This window comes from Vipera ursinii (genome assembly GCF_947247035.1).
Source record: "Vipera ursinii genome assembly, chromosome: 4".
NCBI classification, from domain to species: Eukaryota; Metazoa; Chordata; class Lepidosauria; order Squamata; family Viperidae; genus Vipera; species Vipera ursinii.
Window position 1 is genome coordinate 49862965 of NC_139514.1, and position 13020 is coordinate 49875984.

The following is a 13020-nucleotide window of genomic DNA, read 5'->3' on the forward strand; positions in this document are numbered from 1 at the left end:
TTCTGAGATCAGGATTACTGATGTTTTAAAACTTAATTCTTCTTTACTTTATAATGAACTAAATTAAATTTTGGCAATGCTTAACATGATGCATTGTCAAAGAAGGAAAATTGAGTATATCGGGACACTGAAAAGACATTGAATATTATGAAGAATATAGACCATATTCAGTAAAGGTAAAGAAAGCATCATTTTTGATGCCAAGAACCCATATATATCTATATATACCTCTTTTATCAGATTCATAAAACGAGTTCCAAACCGCCATGGCTTATGCCGGTGACACTGGAGGGAACTGACTGTCATTTGGAAGGCCCGTTGGGATGCTACTGCTACCATGTAAACACCATCATACATCAAAGCTGATTCTGTCTGTTTTGAGGAAAAGACAAACAAAAAACAAAAAGCAGGTGAGGGGTAGCATAATAATAATATTAATGATAATAATAATAATAATAATAATAATAATAATAATAATAATAATAATAATAATAATAATAATAATAATAATGTTGGAAGGGACCTTGGAGATCATCTAGTCCAACCCCCTGCTGGGGCAGGAAACCCTATACCATTTCAGACAAATGGCTGTTCAGTCTCTGTTTTAGAAATCTTTTTCCCCCTATGCTAACTATTCCTCCTAATTTTGTGTTTTCTGCCAATTTAATCTTTTGGGGTTTTTTGTTTCTACACTGAAACCAATTGTAAGACTTTGGGAAGTATACAGGAAAGCAGAAATAGAAAAAGTAATTGAAACAGCAAACAAGAAACAGAGGTTTCCTAACTTTTACACTTTAAAACTTTACACTTTTAGCCAAACTGTCTTCAAAACCTTAGGAATGTTGGGGTCAGCTGTAGTTCCTGGCCAGTCTTTTTCATGTTATGAGGGCTGAAGAGTAGCTCATCTCTTCATACAGACAATTAATAAAAATGTATTAAGAGGCCTGGGCTTGTGGCACTTGTCTCACTGCTATATCCAAGTTGATATGGAGCTATCTATGACAACTCTCTGGATGTTGTCATTCAGCCAACTATGAAGTCATCTAATAGTTGTATCACTGCAATTTAATAAGTAATGCTGAGTGATTTTATTGAATAGTAAGTTCAGGCGCACAATATCTGTCATTTTTCAAAAATAGTAAGCTCATAATTCACAAAAAGGAGATTGGACTAGTGTCTCAAGTTGTGGCTTTTGTTGCATTCCTATCAAACTATTCCCAAGTATGTTATTTCATAATCTGCTGGAGGAATTTGTCCAGTATACTGCAGATATCAAGCTGATAGGAGTGTAATTTCCTAAACTGGTCCTTTAGGATAAAATTCATCTCCCCCCACCTCCAAATTTGGTCCCTTTGAGTTCTTGTAGACTCTTCATGACTGCCTGGACTTGTCCAAGCAGTTTTCTTGACAATAATTTCAAAGTGGTTTGCCATTGCCAAGTTCAGAGTGTGTGACTGGCCCAAAGTCACCCAGCTGGGACTCCCAGTTTTTGGTCCACTGCCTTAACCACAATACCAAACTGGCTGTCTTTCATTCGGCTGTAATGACCTCCCTGAATTCATGTAAAGTAATTAAGTGTTCTTTTCACTTTTCTTTGTTTTCAGTTGTACATCTTCACTACTGGCATAATCATGGCTAACTATGACTTCGCTTCTTTTATGAAAGAAGACTAATGTCAAAACATTCTTCCTCCCCACCCATTACCAATACAGCCATTTCTCTTTATAATAAGCTTATGTTTCCCTTGTTTTCCTTTTGTGTCTGTCATACCCCTTCAAGCCTTTGTTCTTTGACTATTTTTCAGAAGATATCTAAAAAAATATTTCCTATACATTACCATCCCAAATTTTAGAAAGCTCTTTATCAAGTGTTTCCCATTTTTTTCTACTACAAATTTTGCAACTGTCCTTCAAGCATCTTGTTTAACTTTTTTAAACCTTTCAAGTTACTTTTCTCCATCACCCATTCAACTATTAGGTCTGGCTTACCTTCCATCCAAAATATTATAAATGCAATCTTGAAATATAATATAGAAGGTGATTCTTCTCTATTGTTTCCTTCCTTACCATAACATGGGCAAGTTTTCCCAAGATTCCTGTCACTTCCTTTAACAAACTCCCTCTTTTGATGACAATTAGGTCAAGGATAACAAACCACCTTAATCTCAAGAGTTTACGACCACAATGGCAACTGTGGATGGGCTATTTATCCACCCTTATAAATAAAGGGACCCCCCTTTAGCCACCCTTATCAAATCCACTAGACAATAAACTGGTGGTCTTATTTGTTAGTTTGTTGAATTTATTTGCCACCCATCTTTTAGCAAATGATTTTATACTGTGATTCATTTCTTGCTAGAAAAGGGTAAGCTGCTTTGGAGAGGAGTATTCTAACATCTGATGTATAATGTTTCCTAGATTCTTGCACAGTTGGACTTTGATTGGGCAGAGTTTGTATCCTGTCAGATAGAAAAGTGATCTTGTCTGATTATCTGGGAAGAGACTGAGCTGAGGAAGTGTTCAGAGTCATTATAATAGTATGTAGGAGGAGAAGGAAGACAGGAAGAAGAGCCATGGGCAGGACTACCATCATATAAAGGCTATCTTAGTCCAGCAGCCCCCCAACCTTTTGGGCACCAGGGACTGGTTCTGTGGAGAGAGGATTTGCCATGGACTGAAGGGGGCATAGCTTCATGTGCTGCCTGCAACCCATAGATGGGGCTTCACTGTTTGTGAAGACCAGTTTCTGGCATGCCATGGAACAGTGCTGGTCCACAGACCGGAGGTTGAGGACCCCTGTCTTAGTCCACAGAAAGAGGCATGCATGGGAAGCATTTCAGAAGGGGGCCTCCCTATTTTCTGGAAAGTAAAAAGAACAGGAAGGGGATGAATACTTTCAATCTTGCACAATCATGTTAATTTAATTTTAGAAAAGAGTTAATACTTATGAATGTGCTTTTTGACTGAAGTATCTTGAAAGGCTAACAGTTCTTGAGCTGATGAACCTGGTCACCTCCATATTAAATTCATGTACCTCCTGACCACCCAGAAGATGATACTCCATGTCATCCCTACGTAACACCTCTGTTTTGTGAGCTGTATTAGCAGTCAGTAAACTTCTCAGTTAATTCAAAATGTTAGTTGTAAAGCAGTTCATGGCATAAGGACTGGTTAATTGAGGATTCAAATAGTATCAAATAGTATTACATACATTCTAAAATAGTTGTCATTGATTAAACAAGGTCACCTGGTAGGTCTCAGAAATGGCCTTTTTCAACCATTCTCCCCAAGATTCTCCCCAGTTCTATTTAAGCAAGCCCTGAAATCTACCCTAAATTGAGTATTATAATCTCTTGTGTGATTTTTTTTTTGATCTTCTGAATGGTTGGTGGCTTTTTTCCAGCCTTTTTTCCATGTGATTTCTTATTTTTAATGTTTTGGTGTTAGTGTTGTATTTCGTAAACCACCTACAAGCTGAGGCAGACTGTAGATCCAAACTCAATCAATGACTTTTTAGTAGAAACTTTCAGCAGATGTAAACTAAGCTGAAATTTCATGCTATCATACTTGTCTTTGAAAATCTGGTGATCTTATAGAGAATAATCTTACCAATACCTTCTGCTGTCCTGGTAGATAACTTGCATGAAGTTATCCCTTGTGTTTCTCTTTCAATTTATTCTTACCCAAACATTCAGTGCAGGATTTCCTTCCTATGGTTTGTGAATTTCTGTGTAGGCATATGATTTTTTTACGCAATACATTTAAGGCTTTATCATAAATTATCCATGATAAAACAGCTGTAGGCCTAAGTTTAGACATTTGTTTTCTGGACCAGCAAGTCCCTGAATCAGGTCACTAGTTAAAATTCGCTAACGTTACATTGTTGAGATGAGAGCTTTACATTGTTTAATTGGTCTTTCCTTGTGATTTGGTTAAAAGACTAATACCTGGAGTGAAATGTAGCATTATTTATTATTAAGCTTCACAGTTAATTTGAAAATTAATTGAAAAAGAAAAATGGCTTTGTTTTTTTGAGGCAAATTGTTATATAACAACCTACTGTTGTGCTATTCTGATTTTTTCAATTCTGAATAACATTTTCCTAAAGGGGAAAAACGTGGTAGACTACAAGTACAAAATATTGTTATTTTCCCTGACATACAAAATTTAGTGAAAGACGCAGAAAAGCTGCATGATTATCCTGATGAGATAATAACAGTATTGTGTAACAGCTAAGATAATCCACTTTGTAGTTACATGGCTATGCTAGCCTTGCAAATCCTTCTGGGAATTAACAGATTACTTCTCTGTTTCATTAACCTACATAGATCATTGCAAACATAGGTGATATGAATTTATCAGTTACCTTTAATTGCAGTACAGCTCTGGAATCCCTTTGAAGTCTCAATCAATACAACAAATTAGTATTACATGTGAGCTATTCCTGTATTTTGTTATATCTTGCCTTTCCTCTAGAAGCACAAGGTTGAATTTGAAGACTGGTCCAAAGTCATCCAGTGACATTCCATGGCTGAGGGTGGGCTTGAATCTTGATCTTCCTAACTTAGTCCAATATATTATCATCACACTATGAGCTCCAAACTTCTCACAAGTAAGCACAAAGTTAAGCATAATCCGTACACTGAGAATCACTTTGAATTGTTTAACAACATACGGTAGTTTCTTATTCTTTTTTCTTTAGAATACTGGATGCAAGAGAAAAGACTTTAGGATATAAGAACAACATCAGACAGATGCATCTGCAAGTAGCCCTCACTTGCTGACCACAATTGGTACCAGCAACTTGAGTATTAAGAGGCATAGTCATTAAGTGAAACATCATGCACTTATGATAACAGAAATTCTTGGACTAACATTGTTTTCAATGCATTTGCAGGTAAACACTGCCTTGTACTCTAAAGAGCAGATTCTGGGTTGTGTCACTTTCTACAGCACTGCTAAAAATGCAGAACTGTTCAAAGAACTACAGAATTGTTCAAAGGCATTAAGGCTACTTTTTGCAAAATTATTTCCATTTATGGCTCAATTGTAGCCATCTATAAAAATACAGCATGAACTTCATCTACCTGAACTAGCCTCTCCTAACTTTCTTTCTGTACAGAACACTTTGCCCTATAGAAGTTTTGGACTAATTGCATCTTAAAAGGAATCAGTTTGCAGCCTGATTTCAATTGGTTTAACATGACTGCAATTGCATTGGTTCCAAAGATGCTCCAAATCTTATGCAGCTCGTTAATATAACCATATCTTTGCCTATGAACACAGAGCAGCTGCAATAATCTTCAAGTTATTGCTTTTTATCTCACTAACTCACTTAGAATTTGCTTGTCACTAAAGTAATATAACTTCTTGTTTCATTTCAGGCAGTGTTTTGTCACTTACAGTCATCATGCCATCCAGGAGTCCAGTCTCTGGCTTGGGTGGTGCCTGTAATCTTTCCATTGACCACTTATCAACAACAGAAGCCACTTGTGTATTGTCAATGTTGAGCAGACGAAATCCAGTCATATTGACTCCACTGTACCTATAGGGTTCCAGGTCTAGTGCAAACAAATCCTTTTTTTTGGTGATACAACAACAAAAGAAAAAAAACCCAAGGTGTTAAAGATAAAAGGAATAATTTTGTATTATTTCAATCTAGTAGTATGAAAGTACCACACTGGGTTAAAAAGGTAAAGTTTCCCCCGCACATGCGTGCTAGTCGTTTCCGAATCTAGGGGCCGGTGCTCATCTCCGTTTCAAAGCCGAAGAGCCAGCATGCATGAAGTTTTAGGCTATGTGTATGTTCTTTTCCTTGATTTCTTACCAAAGTTCCACGCTCATCTTCTTCCAATTCATGTTCCCTTAATAATTTTCAACATTTAGGTTGAAAAAATAAGAGGAAAGTACACAGTCTTGTGTCACTGCTTTGCCTACCAGGATGCAATCTATTTCACCATGTTCTATTAATATTGTGACCTCCTGAGCTATACTGTACATAGATTTTACATGAGATGTTCTGGGATTCCTCTTTTTCTACTCACATTCCACGGCTTGCCATGGCCAACACTGAAAGTCTTTCTATAAAATGCTTCAGACAGAAAGCTACCCCTCCCTCCTGCAAAAGGCCAAGTCAGAAATTATTTTCCAAGTACTGTCAGCATGACAAATTTTGGGCAATATGCCCTCAGGCTGACACCCACTGATGCCAGTGATGGTGTACTTGCCAATTGGGCCAGGTTAACCAAGCCTTCCTGCCAACTGTCTTGACATCACAACAAACCAATTGCCTGAGGCAGCAAAGCACGTCACCCAGAAGAGGAAATCAAGTTCAATACTTTTGTGAGATATCTTATTGGGAAAAGGTGTCTTCATTGAATCTGAAAATCTTATCTGTTGAAAATGTTCAAGGTTTAGAAATAGTTATCTCAACTGAGCTAATATTTGGATATTGCAACCATGCTCACATCACAGGAAATGAACATTGACCCTTTGATTAAATTAATATATCATCACTATTGATATACTAGCCATTAATTTCTGAAATGATAAAAACGTGAAACTGAGGAAACCTCAGAGTGACCTCATCCAAGTCAAGGGTTGCTGAGACAGGATCCAATATATTTCTAACAAAACTACACCAATTACCAAAAAAAAATAGATTTTTACGGAGGTTTGGGTATTCAAGTAAATGTAAAAGCAGAAGGAGTTGGCTCATCTTCCCTGCAGTTCCTGTGTAATATGGAAATAAAAGGGTTATAGATTTGTACTATTGGAGAGGCATCTCCTAACATTTCATCTGGCACTTCTCAAAATATACATGTATTTCCTCATCACATGAAAGTCAAACAGTTGCAAGGCTTCCTCCATTAATCCTAAGGTAAATATAAAGTTTCCCCCACTCATGTGTGCTAGTCGTTTCCAACTCTAGGGGCCGGTGCTCGTCTCCGTTTCAAAGCCGAAGAGTCAGCGCTTGTCTGAGGACGTCTCCATGGTCATGTGGCCAGCATGACTAGACGCCAAAGGCGCACAGAACGCTGTTACCTTCCCACCGTAGTGGTCCCTATTTTTCTACTTGCATTTTTACATGCTTTCAAACTGCTAGGTTGGCAGAAGCTGGGACGAGTAACAGGCGCTCACTCTGTTACGCGGCACTCGGGATTCGACCCACCAAACTGCCGACCTTCTGGGTTAGTAGGGCTTTATATCAATTATGTAGCTTCCAATTAATTATCCTTGTATTATTCTTTGAGCAGAGAAACTGAAATTGTCCAAAATAGAAAATACTATTTTCTATCAACAAATACCACCCATGTAAACTTAAAGCTGAAATAATACAGCTAAATGTGAAATCTGATCTTTGCCTTTCACAATTTCTGCCAAATCCCTACTGATATTGAATATATATTTTTGACCAAGTTTTCTAGACATTGCATATGTTATTAAATCTAAATAATGATGAGCTGAATATGATTTATTAGATATCATAGATATCAGCCTTCCATCCTTCCGAGGTAGGTAAAATGAGGACCCAGATTGTTGGGGGCAATTAAGCTGACTTTGTAATAATGCCGCTTGGGGGGGTGTATGAAAGCCCTAATAAGCAGGCATATACATAGAATGAAGGCTACTGCTAAGCTTGTAAGCCGCCCTGAGTCTTCGGAGAAGGGCGGGATATAAATGGAATTAAAATAAATAAATAAAAAATAAATAAATATTTGTGTTAACCCGGAACTCCAGATATTTGCAATATTATATTCTAAGCAAGGTGCCCTGGAATATATATGCTAATTTATAACATTTTTATAATAATGTTTCTGCTACAAACACACACACACACACACACACACACACACAAACACACACACACAAAGAGAGAGAGAGAGAATCATGACAAATTGATTGGTTCATCCCTTGAAAAAGTCAACAACATTATAAACAATATAATTTTACAATTTAGAAGCTCAGCATTTCTCTTGCCTGCTACAAGGGTAAATTATTGTCAATTTATCTGATGTATGTATTAGATCAGCAAAGAAGCAGTTCCATGTGATTTAGAGGTGAGCAAAGCAGGAATATAAGGACTAATTTATGTGATATTAATTTGTGTGACACATTTCAACATCATGTCATAAATAACACAACATGAAAAAGTATAAATCATTTGTTAGGGTGTGAAATTTGTTTCATGAAAAATATCTTGTTATAGTAAAAATCTATAGTTCCAGTTATATTAATTTTCATGAAACAATATTATCAGTGTTGTCTGACAACTGTTTAACCATTCCCATTGTTTGGAATATTGTGATTGTTTAATAAATTATAATAATATATAATAAATTATAGTAGGCAAAGCACATTTTCAGATGATGGAAATCAGGCTTTCCCAAACTGTAAGGTGTTCCTCCCTTGAGGAAATGCAGACTTTTAATTTAATTATATTGTATTCATTGTTCAATTGTATTCATCTTGGTGGTGTGTATATTAAAATTACACTAAAGGAGCTCTGATGGTAAAAAGTTTAGGAACCCCTTCAATATCTCTCTATCTCTCTCTCTCTCTCTCTCTCTCTCTCTCTCTCTCTCTCTCTCTCTCTCTCTCTCTCTCTCTCTCTCTCTTTCCATCCCCGTCCCCACTCCCCCCTTCTCTCTCTCATCTATCTACAGCTGCTCTGAGCAGCATATATTTAGCATTTTTATCCTTCATAGGCAAATAATACAATATGTTTAGTTTCGTTCCATCCATCCATTTATCCAGATACTACTGTATGCTCTGGCTTTAATTACAGGTAGTCCTCAACTTACAACAGTTCTTTTATTGAACTGAATGGCATTGAAAAAAGTGACTTATGATGGTTTTTCACACAACCATTGCTGCATCCCCATGGTCACATGATCAAAATTCAGATGCTTGGCAACGGGTTCATATTTATGATGGTTGCAGTGTCCTGGGGTCATATGATCACCTTTTGCAACCTTCTGACAAGCAAAGTCAATGGAGAAGCCAGATACACTTAACAACTGTGTTACTATCTTAATAATTGCAGTGATTCATTTAACCACTGTGGCAGGAAAAGTCATAAAATGGGGCAAAAGTCACATAGCAACAGAAATGTTGGGCTCAGTTGTGATCATAAGTCGAGGACAACCTGTAGAACATTCTCATTTTTCACAATGATAGAAATAATTCAGTGAGGAAAGAAAAAAAAAGAAATGGTTCTTTCTGTTTATTTTAAATGTCTTCTCAATGTGAGAATGTAACATTTATGAAAATTATTAATAATAATTTTAAAAGATATTAAAATAGGTTTTTTGTAACAATATTGGTTTTTATAGTCAACTTTTGTTCATAAAAGATAACCCACTGATATGTACTAATTCTTTGAGAAGTGCCTTTGCTTTCATTTTGAAACATCTCTGCCTTCATTTACTAAAACTCTTGAATAATATGGATTGCTCTAAGACAATAACATACTGAAAACCTAAACAATGGTAGTGTTTTTAATCCAGTTAAAATATAAACAGAAACAATTAAGGATACTGGTCTGATTTTGTGACCCATCCCTCAATTTTAGAGAAGTCCTATGGAAAACTTAAGGAAGGCTAGTTCAGCATTCACCCACTGGACATACTCCATCTACGTTGATTATAAAAGTGTATTGTTTAGAGCCAACTTGATCACATGTTCCTAGAGTTCCTAGTTGGGGATAATTACTCTATGACCAAATCATTACAAATTTAATAGTAGACCAGTAACTTTGGTCTTTTTCTCCTGCCCAATATTTTCAAGGATATGCTACAGTATTAAAGTGTGAGTTCTTCACTGAATTAATTAGCAGATTGAAGAGAGATGACAACAGAGTGAGTGAATTGCTGATTGTGATGGATATGCCAAGCCAAGATCTGACTACAAGCTGTTGTCATTTTTTAGCAGAATTTTATTTTTTGAAATTTACTATGGCTGTACATAAAAGAAGCTCTTCAGCTATTTCTGTGGTAATGGTACAAAGAGTAACTGAAGTATCTTACCAGAGTTGTAAAAAAGTAGTGATAATATTCAGTCATCATTCCCATGGAGAGAATCTGAGAAAGAACAAAGTGGGGAGATGAACCAAAGTGAAAAACACAGCACAGGTAATAATAATTGATTCTGTAATGCTGCAGTTTTTAAACTCTTTCAGACTGCAGAATCCATCAGGTGTTTTTTTTAAAAAATTCTTCTGAGCCAGAAGTAAAGCTCTAATCATAGAAAATTGTCCACATTCACATTATTCTCTCTCTCTCTCTTTCTCTCTCTCTCTCTCTCTCTCTCTCTCTCTCTCTCTCTCTCTCTCTCTCTCTCTCTCTCTCTCTTTATGCCTCAGTCTAAAGAATCCCAGTAAGTGGAACCCCAGGGTCTAATATACCAAACAACACTGTTACATTATCCTCATAGACTGTGGAATAGCGCAAAGGAGTAATGCAAGGCAGTATGCATGAAGCTGAAGAATCTATGCCTATTTATTTATACTATTAATGGCTTTGCAATAATTATGATAACCACAGACAAGTCATCATCAACTGCTGTCCTTTGGATGAGGACTTTTTGATTTAACTTTAAGGTAAATAAATTGACCTGGAGTGTAGAAATATCAAAGTAAAAATCTTTGATGCAGTTCATGGTCAGCAGAATAAAACAGCTACCTGAGGAAGTGGCTTTTGAATGTCAGGATATAACAGCAATGATTTTAAATTTATTATCATTGTATTTACACTGCCAGGAAAAGGAAAGGGTGTCAGTGGAATTCCTTCCCCTACCAGGTGCTAAATAATTTGACTGGCTTTGTATAACAAGGGAAGCTGCCATTCGCTATTCTTCAGGTAGTATACATGTCTTGTTTTCTCTAAATTAGAGGCATAGAAATGAACACCAATGAAATAAGACAATATTTGAATCCTTAGCACATGTTGTATAATGTTCTGTATTATACTAATAAAATCAACATGAGAAATGTAAAACCCACAACAGGATGCTAACCTCCCATTATGTATGATTAAGTTAAGATTTGGAACCAGCTTTATTTAATACGTCAGTCAGCTATTTGCTGTTTTGAGGGTTACAACCGACTGCTTTCCCCAAATTAAACATTATTACTCCAATAAAGCTTGCTTATTTTTAGGTAAAGCTTCATCAAAGTAATAATGTTTAATTTGGGGAAAGCAGTCAGTTTTAACCCTCAAAACAGCAAATAGCTGGCTGATGTATTGAAGTCTGGGCTCCATCTACCGTGCAGACTGACTGTATTTTCATGATGACAGTCTCATACTGTTATCATGGAACAGTTTTTTTTATGTTCAGGCTTTTAATGTAAATATATGGTAGTCCAGTTGACAGAACAATCAGATATTATGTACAAAATACATAACTGGATAAGCCACAAAGAGATTCAGGAATATTTATAGCTTGGAACTCCAAAGGGTCCCTTTGGGTACTCATAAGATAAAACAAAGCTGAATGATGAGGTCTACATTTTAATAATATAATAATGATATCATGAATCATGCATATGCTTCAGGTATTATCAATCAATCAATCAATCAATCAAAGTATCTACCAGCATATACAGACCTTTCCTACTTTCTAAGGTAATTACAGCAGGTCACTGATTTTTGCGGCATTCACTTAGTAATCCTATATCCCCATGTAATGAAAGAATAATAGAGAGCATTTCTTTATTATCTACCCATAGAAACCAATTTAATATAGGCATCCCATTTGCACTTTGTGGAAAGAGTAGGAAGGAAGCTGCTGTCATTCTAATGCACATAGAAACATCTAGCGATTGGCTTTGGGATGAAGTCACATTTTTCAGAGGTATTCTGTCAAGGCCAGCATGCTAATGATAAGCATGAACAATGCCAAATGGAGCAACATCGTCTTTACTTTCTGCCAGCCTCCCTTCTGATAAAACATGTAAGTCTCCTTCCCTATATGGCTTCCTCAAAATGTTGCTTCAAATATGTTCTATATTCTCCATCTGAGTAAGTTTTGTGAACATACTATGACACTCAGTCATGAATTCTTTCTTGAATGAACATTCATAATTGAGTGAATTTTCACTGTATGCACTATCAATAATCTTGATAGCAACTTTTACCTGGGCATATGTTAAGATTACTAAAGGTTCGGTTTTTCAACATCTCAAGGTATTTTCAACATCTCCCTAATTGTTACAATATATACTATGAAATAATATATTCAGTCTGAGTTATCTTGAACTTTGCCTAACAGTTTATGGGAGTAAACATCTACGGAGAAAGACTCCATATGCAATGTATGCTGGTGTTGCAAAACAAACATGTAGACCAATGAAATTTAAAAATAAAAAATCTACATGAGAGTTAAAAAGTCTAGTTATACATGGTTTATATTAGTATTTTAGAATGATTGGAATTATTTATAAAATTAAGGGATCAACTATTTATTAGGTGATTAGGCTAAACAACTAATATTTGTTTCAGAATTTAAAATATACCAAAAGCTGAATACTGCTTTCTGTAATATATAGCTTTGCTTATTTTAGATATCAATCATGTTATTGCTAGCGCTATAGAAAATTTAATTCCTTTAGCTATTCATATTACCTTGAAAATGTACAGAACAGGTTAGTCTTGTCTAGATGATATATAACTTCGACACATTATGATAACCTTGCATCTGTTTATAATCACTGTCCATAAAAAAATTCAAGAAGTTTCTAATGAGGCCTCTATTCTAGTTTACATTAGATAGATAAATCATTGCTGTTTATATGGGTTTTTATGTTTTTGATTAGCTTGATTTAAATCATTAATAATATTCTCAGCAGGCATGTGTGTGTGTGTGTGTGTGTGTGTGTGTGTGTGTGTATACACACATCCCAAATGCTAATATTAATTAATTTCTTCACTAGTAATTTACAGCATTTTTTCAGTCATCAAACAACATCATGTGCTGACAGAACATCAGTGATGACACGTTGCCTCAGCCATGCCTGAATAAC

The 13020-nt window shown here is 35.9% G+C and overlaps 1 protein-coding gene across 2 annotated transcripts in view; it reads right to left on the reverse strand.

The window, feature by feature from the left end:
* The window catches only part of GRIK1 (glutamate ionotropic receptor kainate type subunit 1), a 161636-nt gene that overhangs the window by 49260 nt on the left and 99356 nt on the right, over positions 1 to 13020 (reverse strand). For both annotated transcript variants that reach the window (XM_083361817.1, XM_083361816.1), the window contains exons 5-7: positions 10028 to 10081; positions 5403 to 5576; positions 229 to 372 (exon numbers count right to left, since the gene is read on the reverse strand). In XM_083361817.1, coding sequence (XP_083217943.1) covers positions 229 to 372; positions 5403 to 5576; positions 10028 to 10081 — 372 coding nt within the window. The remainder of the gene's footprint in view (positions 1 to 228; positions 373 to 5402; positions 5577 to 10027; positions 10082 to 13020) is intronic.